This window comes from Metarhizium album, assembly GCF_000804445.1.
Source record: "Metarhizium album ARSEF 1941 chromosome Unknown scaffold_8, whole genome shotgun sequence".
NCBI classification, from domain to species: Eukaryota; Fungi; Ascomycota; class Sordariomycetes; order Hypocreales; family Clavicipitaceae; genus Metarhizium; species Metarhizium album.
The window spans coordinates 907371-923238 of NW_024467582.1; the positions used below are offsets into that span (position 1 = coordinate 907371).

General features: G+C 54.6%; 4 protein-coding genes across 4 annotated transcripts; 1 reads left to right on the top strand and 3 right to left on the bottom strand.

Annotated features, from left to right (window-relative positions):
* Positions 1-337: 337 nt before the first annotated feature.
* MAM_04055 (Peptidyl-prolyl cis-trans isomerase, cyclophilin-type) lies at positions 338-5422 on the bottom strand (the record flags this gene model as incomplete). Its single annotated transcript, XM_040822854.1, has 3 exons — positions 338-2051; positions 2167-2652; positions 3765-5422. The coding sequence occupies 3 exons, from the start codon at positions 5420-5422 to the stop codon at positions 338-340; spliced, it is 3858 nt and encodes a 1285-aa protein (XP_040679360.1).
* Positions 5423-5912: 490 nt separating this feature from the next.
* On the bottom strand, positions 5913-7079 carry MAM_04056 (uncharacterized protein; the record flags this gene model as incomplete). The annotated part of the gene is made up of 3 exons (XM_040822855.1): positions 5913-6638; positions 6704-6838; positions 6909-7079. 3 exons carry the CDS (start codon positions 7077-7079, stop codon positions 5913-5915), a joined length of 1032 nt encoding a protein of 343 aa, XP_040679361.1.
* Positions 7080-9024: 1945 nt separating this feature from the next.
* MAM_04057 (uncharacterized protein) lies at positions 9025-10080 on the top strand (the record flags this gene model as incomplete). Its single annotated transcript, XM_040822856.1, has 1 exon — positions 9025-10080. The coding sequence occupies one exon, from the start codon at positions 9025-9027 to the stop codon at positions 10078-10080; it is 1056 nt and encodes a 351-aa protein (XP_040679362.1).
* A 694-nt stretch (positions 10081-10774) lies between these two features.
* On the bottom strand, positions 10775-12575 carry MAM_04058 (aldehyde dehydrogenase; the record flags this gene model as incomplete). Its single annotated transcript, XM_040822857.1, has 5 exons — positions 10775-10889; positions 10954-10978; positions 11044-11932; positions 12037-12436; positions 12514-12575. The coding sequence occupies 5 exons, from the start codon at positions 12573-12575 to the stop codon at positions 10775-10777; spliced, it is 1491 nt and encodes a 496-aa protein (XP_040679363.1).
* Positions 12576-15868: the final 3293 nt, after the last annotated feature.

Genomic DNA, 15868 nt, shown 5'->3' on the forward strand with positions numbered 1-15868 from the left:
GGCACCGGCGGGCACGACGGCCTGCCTACACGATACCTGATGCCCCCGGCGTGGATGATACCCGGGCGAGAACGGAGACGGAGGTGCCAAGGGGAGGGGAGGGGAGACGCGACGCGGGAAAAAGCGTCACGAGCTCGTAGACTACATGCGACACACGCAACGTGTGTATATGGCCACATGACGCGCCCGACACCAGACATTTGTAAAACGGATAATGATAGTCGTGATAAATAACAGCGATGATAGATTGCACCGAGACACGGGCGCCCCTCCCTCCCTCCGTTTCCCATTCCCATTCCCATTCCCACGTTGCAAAAAATGACGGCGGCAAAAACGCCTAGGCTACTCTTTGCTTTTTATTCGCCTCCCCTTGCGCAGTGTCGCAATCGTCTCTCTGAATTTCCTCGGTGCCCGTGGGACTGTGTTGCCCGTTCTTGACGACATCCGCGGCCCCGTCGAGGTTGAAATTGAAGTCATTGCCGTCGCCGAAGTGAGCATCGTCCAGAAACGCGTTGCTGTCCAGATATTGGTCCAGGTCGACGTTTGGCGGATCAAAGTACGCTTCGGTGCCGTCGTCCAAGCCCGGTATACGACCCGACGGGCTCAGCGGGCCCAGCATTTCCGTGAGCTCGTGAATCTTGGCGTCCTGATCGGATTGCAGGCGTTGCAGCTGGTCGAGGTCGATTTGGTTGGTGCTGATTTCGTTCAAGGATGGGGGTGCCATCTGTGGTGAGCGCATGACGGGAGAGGGGGGGGGCACTGGTGACGGTGACGGGGAGACGCTGGCCTTGGCGGGACGCGCAGGGACGGGCGTGGGCGTGGGCTTCGCGGTCGTGGATGCCGACGGCGGCTGTGATGACGGGGGCGACGTGGTCTGTCCGGCCATGAAGTCGACAAACTTGCTCCTCTGGTCCTTGTTCAGAGTGTTGGGCGCGTTGGCGACGAGCTCCGTGGCCTCGGGGAGATCCATGCCAGACGTGTTGGTGGCGTTGTGGTCGTTGATGATCTTCATCATGCGTTCGTGCGGGTTGGACTCGAGTTGCTGTCTGAGGCTCGGAAGCCCATCGGAGCCGTCGACCAGCTCGGTGACGTGGCCCATTTCGGGACTGGCGTTGCCGGCAGGGTAGTACGGCGCTGGGCTTGTTGATGATGGCGGCCGGGCAGCCGCGGAAGCGTCGGGCTGCTGGTTGGGGATGGGCGGCAAGAGGCCGCGGGTTCGCTTGTGAGGACCGCCCATGTTGGAGAGGGGATCCATTTGTGTCTGGAAAAAGTCGCCCAGGTCGACCACGCTGCCTTGGTGGGATGGCTGGCCCTGGTTGGTTATCATGCTCGAGAGAATGTCGCCAACGCTCTGTGTGTTGCCTTGGTCCTCCAGAGTCTTCCTGAAGACGTTGGCGAGGAAGTTGAGAATGGCATTGATGGAGTTTTGGTGCCGGTCGTGTTGCGACTGGAACATGAGGGCCTGGTTGTACAGTTCGTTGTTGTTGTGTTGCAGCTGGTTGATGGCCTTGTGAATCATTTTCTGCTGTTCCCGGACCTTGTTGAGCTCCTCTCGGATCAAGGTCATTTCTTTCTTGGGCAAGCCCTGCGGCTCGGCTGATGATGTCGTGGGGGCTGACGGCAGCGACCGCCCAGCAGCCACGTTGGATCCGGCCGGCGTGTTTTGCGCGACGACCTCATCCTGAATCTGGTCTTCGTCGCTGTCCATCTCGCCGCCCTCGTTCTTGGTGGAAGACTTCTTGGCGGTGGCCCTGCTCTTGGGCTTGTTGATGAGCCACAGCAGGTTGGGGTGGCCCCGGCGGAAGAACGGATTGTGGTACTCGCTGGGGCTCTTGTTTTTGCGCTCGCTCGCTCTCATGGAGTTGTCCGACAGGCCGACGCGCTTGTGGAAGCCATACATGTTGAGTTGTCGAACGAATGAGGCGTAGTTGTTGTGCTTGAACAGCTCGGGAATCAAAGTCTTGGCGAATTCGTCCTCGTCAAGAACAATGAACGAGTCTCCCTTTTCTGACCAGCGAATGAAGTGTTCGTTTTTGCGTTCCTCCAAGAAGCTACGCGAAAGCGAGGGGACGAGAGAAAAAACAGCCTCGTCAGCATCAAGTCGACGGCGGCAGTGGGATAATGATGAAGCACCCGGACAGACAGGTTCCGGACCAGAGCACATACCTGCTGAGTTTTTGCACAAACGGCGGGATCCCCTTCCGCTTAGCCTGAGCCTCCCGCTTGGCCTTCTGCGCCATCTCCTCCAAGGCCTCGATGTTGTCCTGCTCAATCAAGCCCCCCTCGCCGTTCTGCGGCAACAGGCTGTTGGCGTCGCCAAAGCCTGCCCACGGCTCAACCGAAGCGTCAAAGTTTCGGCTGTGCGTGGGAATCAGAGCTTGGTTCACATCGCGTCGCGCAAGGCTGTTGGATGACGCTGGAGCTTCGGCATACTGAGGCTGCGAGGGCATCAGGCCATAGGCATTCGCGGCGTCGACAAGTTCGGCACCGTCGTCTTTCCATCTGAGCATGCTGTCCTGGACGGCATTGTCTGCCGCAAACGGCTGCTGCATACGCTGCGGATAGTTCATCACCGGCGACGCGCCTGGCGCCGCTCGCTTCCTCGAATTCGACGCCGACATGGGGGCCGTGAAGTAGCGCCTGGCCACGAGGCTGTGATGGAGTCGGGTCGGCTGCTTGAGAAAATTGGCCGGCAGGCAGGCAGGCGGAGGCGGGCAGGGCCCGAGCGGGAACGCGTGATTTCTTTCGCTGAGGCCAAGCAAAGTACTATTCTGTTTCGTACATTACAGAACGTATTGGCCGCGTTGGTGGTGTCGCTCTTCCTGCCTCGTGGGATGACGGTCCGCTCGGCGCGCTCGTCGATCAAAGAGCAGACGGGTGAGGCCGACACGATCTGCAGAATCCTGGGCGCGCCGCAAATGCTTGCAGGGTGGGCAGCGAGGATGGCGCACTGCAATCGGCACCGCACCGCAGCCCTTCGCGAATGCCGTTCCGTCGATGAGGCGGTCGGGTCTGTCGATGCAGAAGAGGGAGGCGAGCAAAGGAGACAGGGAGAAAAAAAAAAAAAAAAAAAACCAGCTGCCAATTGTCTTCCCCCGGCACTCCGTACGGAGCAATAAAAATCGGCTGAGCGAGACGGTGGCGTCGGTGGATACTGTAGTCGTTTGCTGGATAGTTTCGTCGTGCGTCGTCGTCTTTGTCGTTGACGTCCTGTCGAGTTGTGGTGATGATGAGGGATAACAATAACATCGACGGGCTGCGGAGCATCCGCTACATGACAGACGTAACCATTAGATCATTTCCAGCCACATCACCTCGGACACCCTGCCTTGGGTCCCGAGTTGTTTTGCACCTCCCGTCCGATCCGTCTGATCCAATCCCAAGCCATCCCTGGCGCCGCGATTCTACAAGCGACCCGAGTCTCTGAGCACCGCGTACTCCATACTCCGTACATTCGACTTGTTATCCAAGCTTATCAACTTGCCAACCGACTACGCCGCCAGTGCCTGCTTTGTGACACGTCAGAACCAAACTAGCCATTACTTGTCAGGCCAGCTTACTTCGGATTTATGACTGCTATTTTGCCACCCTTGGTCCCGCCTTCTCGCGGCCTGACTCGTGCTATAATTATAATACAACGGCGCATGCACAACTCGGGTTGTGGGCTGGCTTCATCACCGCCAACATCATACCAGGTGCCTCGTTTCCTTGGGTGCCGGATACGTATTTTCACCATCGCAACACACCACGCACCTCATGCCTACCTACTTGCCCTCCCCGCAAGTGAACTGGCCTTTGTCAACTTGGCATTGCGAGCCTGGTCCCTCGCCTGGGCCTGGTCCCAGGCCCTCGATCCGCTCACCTTGGTTTCCCGTTCAGCTCGTTTGCCCTCTTTGAGCGTACGGGCTTTTTCCCGAGGATCAATAACCACCAGTTCCTCCTCCGCCTTCTTCCTGTTGCTCAAGTCTTTACCAAGCTTGTCTGCCGCAAACGACAGCGAGTGTGACATCCAGCCCTCATCGTCGCTCTCCTCCTTGTCCTGCTTGTCCCAAGCCGTGCAGCTCTGGCAGCTGGCAATAAAGTGTAGATCGCAGAGCTCTGCTTCGTCGCCTGCGCCAGCCGTTTCCCCGCTGCCAGAGTCCTCGTCTCCCTTTTCTGCCGATCCCTGAATTTGCTTCTCCGGCGGAGCCTTGTCCAGCCTCGACTGAAACGCACGTAATAAACGCATGGCCGCTTCGTCGTCGTTGGCGCTGCTGTTGTTGCCTCCTGGTCGTCGTTTTCTCGCTCGCATCGATGACTCCGGTATCATGGACTCGAGGGCAGACTTCTTCTTTGTGTCTTCTGCCGGCTTCTCTGAGTGAATGGTTCGCCGCATCGAGGCCTTTAAAGCTGCCAGCTCTTCGTTGGCTTTCTGGAGAGCTGTCTTCGTTGGCGGTTCTGGCTCGTCTGACAGCTCCTCGGCCTCATCTCTGCCTCCCGCTTCCGCTTCGCTACGTAGTTTGACACTCTCCTGGTTTGAAGCACGTCGTTCCTCATCGTAATGCTCCGCCCGTACCGTATGCTGCTTCTTCTTGTCCTCCTTGGGCGATTTCCTCTTGGCGGCCCTTTCATCCTTTGGCCGCTCGTCCGGCTCCTCTTCCCGTGCAATCAGCCTTGTATCAAACCTGGCCCTCTTAAACGCCAGACCTTGCTCCTCCTCTCCCCCCTCCTCATCTCCAAAGCTGAGCAGTTGGTTCCCTGCTTTTCTCTTCTTCTTCTTTGGTCTATCCGCCTCCGCTGGTTTCTGCACAGCCTGTGTCGCAACCCTCCATCTCTTCTTCATGTCCTCAAACGGATTCACCAATATCTCCACCCTCTCAATCCTTACCGGGTACAGCGGTCTTTCAGTCGCTGCGTCCACCTCGGACTCGCCAATCTTGGCCAAATTATATATCGTATCACCCGCGACCCGTCCAAACAGCGTATTCTTCCCATTCAACTCCTCGGCTTTATCGAGTGTGAAGAAGAACTGGCTACCGTTTGTATCCGCACGACTTTCGTTGGCCATGCCCAACAGACCCCTCCGGTTGAACTTGAGACGCGAATGAAACTCGTCTTTGAAGTTCACGCCTGTAGGACCTGCGTTTTTGCCTCTGCGCTCATCCATGGGCCACGGGTCCAAGTCGCCGCCGAAGGCACCGCCGTCGTAGATGGATTCGCCGCCATTTCCGGTGCCCGTAGGATCCCCCGCTTGCAAAATGAAGCCGGGGACCAGTCTGTGGAAGATTGTGCCATCGTAGTACCCGTCGAGACTGTGTTGCAGAAAATTGCGACACGTCAACGGTGTCTGTTTGGCGAAAAGCTCAACGAGGATCTCTCCCAAGGTCGTGTGGATGATTGCCGAGGCCGTCGGCTGCGGCTCAAGATTATAGATTGTCGACATACTCCTTCATCATTTGACGGAACGGCAGTTGCTCAAATCTGTGCAGAGGACTGAAGGCAAGCTGCCGAGCGCGGCGCTGCCACCAACTTCAAGGTGTGTTGTGGACTGGATGGAGTTGGAGCTGAAGACATCGTGGTACATCGTGGTTACATCGTGAGCAGTTGCGACGACCCACAGTTTGCTATCGATAAGCATGCTCTCGAAACCACGATATGAGGTCCAAGCCGGGCTTGGCTTCCCATTTCACTCAGCACTTGGCAGTAGCAGTATGAAAGTTTTCAAGTTTTGTATTTTAAAGTAGTATGTTTTCTATTGTGCATAAAAGAGGCATCGGTCTTGTCCCAAACTTTTCACCAGGTATTCCACACATCTTCTACCTGTTCGAAGCTCCAGAGGACAAGATCAGCTACTTGAGGTGGACCGCTGGCACGGTTCTCTTGGAATTTTTTCCGAGCCTTTCTTGATTGAAGGGAAGTACCTGGGGACATTTCTAAACTTCAACGCTTTCAGATTCAGCATTTGTCGATCCGGGACTGGTCGCATCTTGTCCAGGATGATGAGGCATAGGTTTCTGCACTCGCTTGCGTAGTCTTTCGAATCTTTGCACGAAAAAAAGGGCGAGCTTGGTCCAACTGTCTCCCCTAAATTCATCCCGATAGCTTTCAATCATATCTTCCACTTTAGTCTTGACGTTGGGATCATCTGTAGTTGCCCATATCAGACACAAGGTCTTAGGCATGAATGTAGTGCCTAGCGGACGGAAATTCCAGGCTCTTGTCGCTGACGCGAGAACCACATTGGCTGCAGCCTCTTCGTGTTCTTCAAGAGTACTGTCGCAAGGGTGGAAGACCTGAAGAGTCTTCCGAATAATGGCCATAAGCGCGTGTAGAACGCAGACAGAGGACTCGCAAATGGTATAGCCCTTGTAGTAATCCATGTCGAGGCTTGTTGCACATGCTTCATGCAGCCGCATGGTGATTGGAACAATTTTTCCCGCCTCGACTCTCATTAGGTCGTAAGAAGTACGCAATTCAATTAGGTGGTATTCAGGTTCTTGGAGAAACACGGGCAGGTCTATGAGGTTTGCCACGGTCAAATTTGTTGACCTGATGTCGACCACAGAATAGTTATTTAGCGGTCCGTAGTATGATGTTTTCCTCAAATCAGTGCGCCATGGTTTGAAGTGCACTCTGGGGTCAATGACGCACTCCGTGATCTGCGGAGAGGTCAGCAAAAAGAAGGCGCAAGCATGTAAAATGCTTACGGGAAGAGTGCTCGTACCGCTATGATCGATGCCAAGTCAAAGATTTGTGAGCTGAAGGGGTCTTGGTCATTTCGGGCTTCTTGACTGTCCAAAATATACAATAGCCCCTGAAGATGGACCAAGCACTCATCATTGAGTCCACTGAGGAAGTTCTGCAGGAAATGAATGAGTCGTATCTTTACACAAGCACGAGACTTGACACGAATGATTGGCCTAGCATACCTGAGACAATAGGAGAAGATATACGCCACAGAGCGTCTCCGTCTTGCTGACTTGGGACGGATCGTCAATGAAGCTGTTTCTCATGCATTTGAGTGCTGTGCCATAGTCATTGAGCGCTTGCACGGTTGCTTGTCGAGAATGGACTGCTGTGACGGCACTCGAAAAGGCCATGGCTGCAGTGCGGAGAATTCTGCTTCTTCCTAGGCGGCGTGGCACATCTTCGAGAAAGGGACCGAAGCCAAGCACCGAAAACTTGGGGTCGGAAATCTGCAAGGTTGAGATGAAGGCCCCGGTCGTTGTTGTTAATTCATTTCCAAGTGGCCGTGGCGGTGACGATCCCATCTGACCGTCTATTGCCATTCCACCCCTGTGATGTGCTGACCCGGCCACAGGGACGCTTTCCGTGACCGTCGCGTTCCTAAATCTATACACTCGCTCCCCAGATCCAATGCAACGGATGCCATAGCGAAGGCATCTGGAGCAGGATGGCCGCGCAAGATCACACTGTTGACAGAGTTTGTCAGCCCTCCGAGTTAGACCTGGTCCATCAAGGAAGGCCGTCGAGCGCCGGACATGGAACATGGGAACGTGAATTCTGTCCTACCTTCTTCTTGCGTTTGCGGCAGCCTTGACAGCCTCTTCCCGGCGGGCCACCGGGCATGTCAAGGGGGAGCCAGCTTGCTGCCTGCAGGCAAGGGTCTGCCGATGCCTGTGAGCGGCTATGGACGAAGAGAACACGGATGCATGGCTGCAGCACTGGCTGTCAGCTACATGGCTCGACAAGATGTTGTGCTGGTAATTGGGTCGACGGCGCCGTGGCGGTGATGCAACGACGGGGAAACATGGAGCCACGTGATACAGGGCCAGCGGGTTAGTCATCCTCTTTCCCTGGCTGGTCCGACCGTTGGACCATTTACCATTTGCATCGATACTCATCTTGACTCTTGAAGACGGCAGCGACCGGCTCGGGGGTTCGATCTCCGAAGCGAAAGGAGCGGATCAGCGTGGACAAGCTCCGCCGGGACCCTTCACCCTTCAAAAGCAGCCGGGGTGTCAGCGGTCTGCGGGGAGGTGGATCAGTCGATATCGCAGGCAGCAAGCAATGCGAGGCGACTCGACCGAGGGGTGTCAGATTCCCTCGAGTCAATCAGCGAAACACTAGGCCTCAGAATCTTCGGGCATGGCCGCTATCGCTATCCGTGACCATGAGACGCTGGTCATCGGTCGACAACGAAGCAATTCTTCCCTCGAGTTACCCCGCCCACGTCGGAATTAAAGCATCGGGTTGTGAAACCCATCTCTGCTCCCGCTGGACGGCATCACGACCAGGTTTTCATCAGCTTGGCGCGAGGAACGATTCGAGAGGGTGGGGGAGTCACCGTTAGTCGTCAAAACTACAAGTACAAAGAATACGGCAGAGACAGAATCGAGCGCAAAGGCTGCCAAACAGACCACAGGTCGACTCGGAGCTTTCCTCAGGATGGACAGAGATTAAATGCAGACGGATACGAAGACTGAGCGGACCCGAAGGCCATTTTAAACGTTGAGCAATGTGACATCTCAACTCGCGGCGCAAACATGACTTCAGTTCAAGGTTATTTCCTGCCCCGTCGGGTGGGGGACTAATCATGCCTCATGCATGGTTGCAAATGAAGGCGCCAAGGCCCGAGTCCTCTCAGCTCGCCCAATGGCATGTGCGAGCCCTTTATGCTCATCACACTCTTCTCGTGATGTATTGGCGGCGCTGAATACAATGACGAACCAGCATCGAGCCTCTCTGGCAGGATGGCGCCGCTTTCGGCCCAAGAGACAGCAGGTCATCCAATGTCTTCCGAGGAAATTCTACTAGTAGTGTCGATGACGGATTTGATCTTATCAGCCGATGTTGCGACGCCGGGTCAAATTGTATCGAAACAAATCGAGACATTGCATTGGGGAGACACAGACCCCGGCCGACAAGTCAGTAAAAGTCGGGATATAACAATACGGAGCGCCCACCCCGTTGGACAAGGCTTGACTCGATGTGAACTTTTGTCAAATTTGACTCATCGAACCAACCAACGGCCCGCTCAAGATTCACCCTCTCAGACCTCGACCTCCATCGCTCCCCATCTCAATGGAAGATGCTCACACCAAATGTCTTGAACAGCACTTTACCTCCTACCCTGATTGCCTGCGGCCGCTCCTGGTCTCCCTGAACGGGCACAACTCGTGGCTATTGTCCTTGCCACGGCCATGGGTTGAGCAAAAGCAGTCGGGGAGGGCCTACTTCCATATCGTCCTGGAGCCATGGCTCGTAGGACCAGCTGACCTTGTCGGGTCTTGGTTCATCCATATCGAATTGCCGTCGGCGCCCGCGTTTCCCACAGCGGATGCCGTAGAGGCAGTTGCTCGCCAGATTGAAGACTTGGCCTTTGAGCACGTCCTAAACAGGCGCACGTCCAATGAAGTCTTCAATCCCGCCAGGCACATTGACGCCATCCTGCTGAGTTTCCACTATTATGACCATGTACATGAGGCTACTCTCAGAGAGTTCCACGGAAATGTGCCAGTGATTGCAACTCCTCAGGCGGCTCGCATCATCAAGCCCTGGAACCACTTTAGTACCGTGGCCATCATCCGTGATGTCCAGCCTGCAGTTGATACCTCGTGGCGCGCGTCAGAGTTGCACCCCGGGCGCGGTCTTCCCCCGTGGATAACGGTGCTGCGCCTCCCAGGACACCGCGAGATGAACTTTTGCACAGCCATCATCTGGACACACATGGACGACGACGACGGCATCGAGGTACACGAGTCCATCTTTACCTCGCCGCACGGCACCCTGCTGGATCAAGGCCCCCTCCAGGCCTTCCTCGACGCGAAGCCAAATACTCGCAAGCTGGCCATGCTCCACGGCAGCAAGGAGAGCCACATTGGCGGCAAGCAAACCAGCTTGGGCGCCAAAAGCGGCCTGGCACTCTACCGAAAGCTCGGGGACCCCAAATACTGGGTTCTCTCGCATGACCTACCGCTGACTTACACGGGCATCTTTATGCGCTTGTCCCGCGCCGCCGATACCTCACGGGCGTTGGAATGGGCACTGGACCAGGAGATGTTAGAGGACCGCGTGCACAAGAAGCGACCCGATGTTTTTCAAGTGAAGAATGGCGCTTGTTTAGTTTTGGAAGCATAGCATGGCATTCATACAAGCGAGCATGCATTTCTTGCTGTATCTTGTCTCTTTTTTTCAAACCATCCAGTCATCGCCAGCAGATTTCAACTTTTTACCATACATAATTTGACTCGTCTTCCCTTTCCCCCTCTCGCCACTAATGACCGTCATCTCGCGTTGCATGTACACGTACATGCACGCCCGTGCCGCTTTGCCCGCAGCACACCCGTCGTAGCCACAAATCGGAACCATGTACTCCGTACACGGCCAGCCAACCTAGACCCAAGTGTTTAACTCCGTAGTCCATAGATGCCCGGAGGAATATGCCACGCTGCCCTCGTGCTGGCCGCCTACCGTTTCGGGTCGTGGCCGTTGAGCCAAGCTACGTACTTGGTATTCTGCACACCACTTGTACATATTCCGTCATGATGACAGCTGGTCGGCGCCTTGGCAAAATCTCACCGCGCCACGCCCCAATCATACGCACGAGAGACATGCCAACTGCCCAATGTGGAAGTCTTAAACTCCGGCTGTCGGACCCCACTCCGGTCTAGACAAAATCGCAGCACATGTAGTTGCTCTGTATACGTCTCAAGCAAGTGGCATTAATTGATTCGTTCCATTTTCATGCCAGGACATCTCTCCCCTGCGTGTTGTCATTACCCATCCTGACCTTCATAATTCACATCAATCATGCGTCCCCAGACGGTTGCATTTAGAACATGGCACCACCAAGTCTCACAGCAACACTCTTGTTCTGGGTGTAGTTGGCCAAGGCAGCCTCACCAAGCTCGCGACCAATACCAGACTCCTTGAAACCACCGAATGGCCTGCGCGCAGAACGTTAGCCTTGACAACTGCGAGCCAGCCCGATGATGGCAAGGCAGTACTTACAGTTGATGTGAGAGCATGTTGTAGCCTTTACAAGGGTTGATGCGTGAGTAACTATGTCGTCCGTCGAGTATTTGGGTTGCATGAACTTACAGTTGACCCAGACGGTTCCAGCCTTCAGCGCCTTGCTGACACGGATGCTAGTGTTGAGGTCCTTGGTGTGAATGGCGGCAGCAAGGCCATAGGTCGTCTGGTTGCCCAACTTGATGGCTTCCTCCTCGTCCTTGAACTTGGAGATGGCGCAGACAGGGCCGAAAATTTCTTCCTGCATAATCTTCATTTCAGAGGTGACGTTGCTGAAGATGGTAGGCTGGATGAAGTATCCCTTGTCACCGTGTCGCTCACCGCCAATCTCAACCTTTGCGCCCTCATCCTTACCAGACTTGATGTAGCCCATGATACGGTCGTACTGAAGCTGACTGACTTGGGGACCCTGGAAAGTGTCTTCTGCAAAAGGGTCGCCAACCTTGTTCTTCTGAGTTCGCTTCTTGAAGGCCTCGAGAAACTTGTCGTAGATGCCTTCCTGGACCAAGATACGCGAACCGGCGCAGCAGCACTGTCCGTGGTTAAAGTAAATACCAAAGTTGACCCATGAGATGGCCTGTTCGATATCGGCATCGTTGAAAATAATGTTGGGAGACTTGCCACCAAGCTCCAGGGTAACTTTTTTCAGATTTGAAGAAGCAGCAGCCTTCATAATGGTGCGGCCGACGACAGTGGAACCAGTGAAGGCAACCTTGTCGATGTCCATGTGGGAGGAGATGGCGGCACCAGCAACCTTTCCGAAACCGGAGACAAGGTTGAAGACACCAGGCGGAAAACCAGCCTCCTTGACCAGGTTGGCGAAAACGAGCGCCGACAGTGGTGTCTGTTCGGCGGACTTCATGACAATGGTGTTTCCAGTGGCCAGAGCGGGACCAATTTTCCAGGAGAGCATGAGAAGAGGGAAGTTCCAGGGAATGATTTGGCCGCATACTCCGAGCTATGAAGGGAAGTCAGATTTCTCTTCCACACTGTCTCCTTGTTCTCATATGGCATTCAACAGAGCCCTGGGAGAGACACAACAAAGTCGAGGGTGCGACTTACGGGCTCTGGTCGGGTGTAGTGGAACATATCAGGGGCAATATCAATAGTCCTGCCCTCAATCTTGTCGGCCCACCCGCCGTAGTATCGGATGCAGCCAGCAACAGCGCCAACATCACCCTTGGCCATGTTAATGGACTTGCCGTTGTCAAGAGACTCCACAGCAGCAAGGAGGTCGAGGTTTTTCTCAACAAGGTCAGCAAGCTTGATTATCAGGCGAGATCGTTGTTGCGGGGTAGTCTCCTTCCATGTGGTCTCGAAAGCCTTTCGGGCCGCGGCAACGGCAAGGTCGACGTCCTTCTCGGTGGCTTCGCAAACAGAGGTAATAACCTCCTCGGTAGCGGGGTTGATGACGTCGAACTTTCTCTTGTCAACACCCTCAACCCACTCGTTGTTAATGAAGCTGGGAGAGAAATAGCGGTTAGCGTCTCAAAAGCTTTGTGACTGAAACCATGCAGACTGGGAGCGCTGTTCACTTACAGACCGATGGGCTGATGGTAAGAACCCGTAACGGGTGTCTTGAGCTCGACAGTCAAAGACATGGTGCCGGGTTCTGATGCTCGTGTTGGTTGTACAAAGTGGTGTGCTAGAACGGAGCGCGAACTTGGAAGACACGGCCAGGCTGTTTCTGACGGGAGAGAGGAAGAAGGTGAGAAGGGTTGAGAGGAGAAAAGTTGGATTATATTCAAGAATTAGGAACCGGCGGGGTCACAAGTTCTTCAAGTAGGAGTGCTCAAAGGGCGGGGAAACGGCAGGCGCAGATACCCAGGATGTACAACGCGGGCAACCAAGCTACTAGTGCGTTTCCGAGCATGGGGGATGATGGCGATGGTGGCGTTTTACCGTCAAGGATGAAGTTACAAAGTAAAGTGTCTTGTCTACTTACTTGTTACTTAGTACACCGCAGAGGTGCCAGAGCTCAGTTCTCAAGAGCTGCTTTTCGCTGTTGCGACGCCCCGCCAGCCCCGCCAGCCCCGCCAACCAGCAACCTAACGTTGACCCCTGCAGGCCTTGGAAGCCCAAAAATCACTTTTGAGTGCTACCTGTACGTAAGTTACGTACAGCTCAATGCGGGCAGGCCCAGCCAAGTGATCACTGAGGCGACTGCAGAGGCAACAGTGAAGAAGGCAAAACGCGAGGACCCGTGCGCCAAGGGGTCGCACATTCTGCAGAAGCACGGCATCGGCCGGTTCTTCTCGAGACAAAAAGTTGTGCATCAGGGCTGCGGTGTTAGGTCTGGGCCTGCACTCCATACCTCGTACCACGATGTCAGCTGACACGGAACATTGATGAAGCAGGCCCTTCTGCCGTCTTTCCCACTCTTCCCCGCAGCCCGTCGGCCAATCATTAAGCTGGCTGCTTGGCCTTGGGCCTTTTAAACATCAGTTCGACAAATCCAGTCCCCCTAAGTGACATCTTTTTCCTTGAGCATTGCCGTCGTTTACGCCGCTTCTTGTTCCCCTATTTCATCGGCATACGCCTCTCGAGCCCAAACACGACTACTAGGCCTTGCGACGCCGTGGCGCCAAGCCCGTACCCACAGCGTCAGTCTCCCAGGCCTTCGTAAGAACTAAAATTAAGCACCAGCAGTCCTCGTCAAGTTGCAGCTTCCGTGGTTGCAGCCTCGGCCACGCCTGTTTTGTTACCGGCCAGTTCATATTCCCCTCACGTGAAGCCCGTATGTCATGGCGTGCAGAGCAGTCTCCCACATGACGGTACAGACAGGTTTTACGAGTAGAGGAACAGGGGAGCCAGGTCTACAAGAAGCTGGCACCTACGAAGCAGTTGCTAGTGAAGCACGCCTGTCTCTATGGAGTAGATTGAAACAAAGAGACAAGTCACGATGCCACGCAAATGCCCTGCTAGTTGCCTTGGCACCTGGCCCACGGAAACCATGATCTGTAAGCAAGGCGTCTCACACGTTCCGGCAACTATCAAAATACTAACTACGCACTAGCTAGCTAGGCACAGGGGATACCAATTCTGGACGCGTTGTGGAGCTCTATAGACACAACCATCCAAGCCACCCCCTCGTCTCGTCTTCTCGGAATAGCGGCCAGCGAGGGTTCAGAAAAGCTCGGAATGTGGTGGGATGGGTAATTTTACGTGGCTATCCCGAAAGGATTGGTCACAGACGCCAAGCACCCCGCCACTGCTGATTCCCGCCGTGATTTCGATACCTGTGCTTTTTGCTCTGTCCGAGCTAATTCCGCGAGAGGTCCCGGAGAGGTCCCGACCGCGTGGCTCCCAAGCTTCCGTCCCAGATCTGTCCCGGAAGTTTGCGGGCTAGGATAGGTGGTCAGTTCTGCCAACCCGATCTCTTGGACACGATCGGCGGTGCTGGATCTTCTCTGTCTGCCTGCCTTCCTTTCTTCCGGCGCTTGTTAGATGATCAAGTGCTTGTGTTGGGCAATGGCTCGTGGCGCACGGGTCGGAACCAGGAAACTGGGTCGGAACGGCAAAAGGGATGCTTGCCATTTATGGGGATCATGTTCTTTGTTAGCGGTAAGCAGATATGGGACTTTGATCACTGGGGGAGCCTGAATAGCGTAATGGCTCGGGAGTGCCCGCTGCGGGAGACGCTTAGAGCCTGCAACGAGCGGCGGAGGGACGTGACGATGAGTGAAAAGGACCTATGGGGAACTGTACACCAACAGCTTTGGCATAAAACTGTACTTTGGTGGCCCGTACAGGCCACCCGCTTGGCAATTATCAGCTACTTCTTAGTACCAAGTAGCGACGGCGTGAGACTCTACTTCTTCTGTTTGTTTGAAGTACGTGAGTATCCTACGACACGAGCGTCTGCCCAAAAACAAACCGCCATCCGACTCCCTCGGGTCCCAACTCCCTGGCAGAGCTCGACTTTTGCACCATGCACAATGAAAAGCTGTTTTGGTCGCTCCAGGTGTCTGGCAGTTGTCTGGACAGTTGCTCGGGCAGTCGCTTGCAGCTGGCAGTGTGGCGAGGCTCTTCGAGCTTGAGAAGGACACTTGAGAAGCCACTTCAGCCACTGATCAATTGCTGCTTGCTCTCAACACTTCCCCCTATCCGCACGTTCCAAACTCGACGTTTGGGCATCAACCCGCCCTCGCAGTATCATCGCCAATAGCCAGCGTCATCATCGGGTCTGGTCAGCACCATGGCCGTCATAACCAGTGTTCCTGGTAGTAGCGTTGCTGCCCATGTCAATGAAGAAGTCGCGCAAGAACATCCTTCACATCCTTCACTTGATCAGGACGACGAATGCACGTCGACCACTCCATCGCATATTTGCTACATCGAGTCTAAATTAAATCAGACTTTTTCTTAGGCTCACTATCGACGCACAGAGAGAAATTTCCGACGCGAATGCAATACTCGTCGTGTATATATTGATGGCACATACGCTACAGGAGGGTTTATACATGCTCGCAAAGCTGAGCTGCCCAGCTCCCCCCTGACGCTTGATATCAAACACCAGTACGTTCAATCTGATTTCGCTGGGCACTCTTTTCGAAGATCATTCTCCTTCTCACCCTTGTCTCTAGGTATGGGCTTGCTGTGTTTCCATGATCTTGTTTTTTTGTGCCTTTAAATTCTATTATCATCCGCTCACACAAGTGGTCAGTGGAAGAGACAGCAGAGGCTACTGTGCAACGCGACTCGGAAAGAGCTGAATCTTTGGGTTCCTAGTAGTTAAAGTTGCGACTTGTAGATGTGGAGTAAAGGAACGCAGGCGGCGTCTAGCACCAAGGGAAAGTTTTGACTTTACCTTGGCTGAAAAGGCACTGAAGGGCAGGGCACTATCCCGCGGGACAAGGTCAGTTACCAGGGGGCCTAATGTAACTCAAATTTT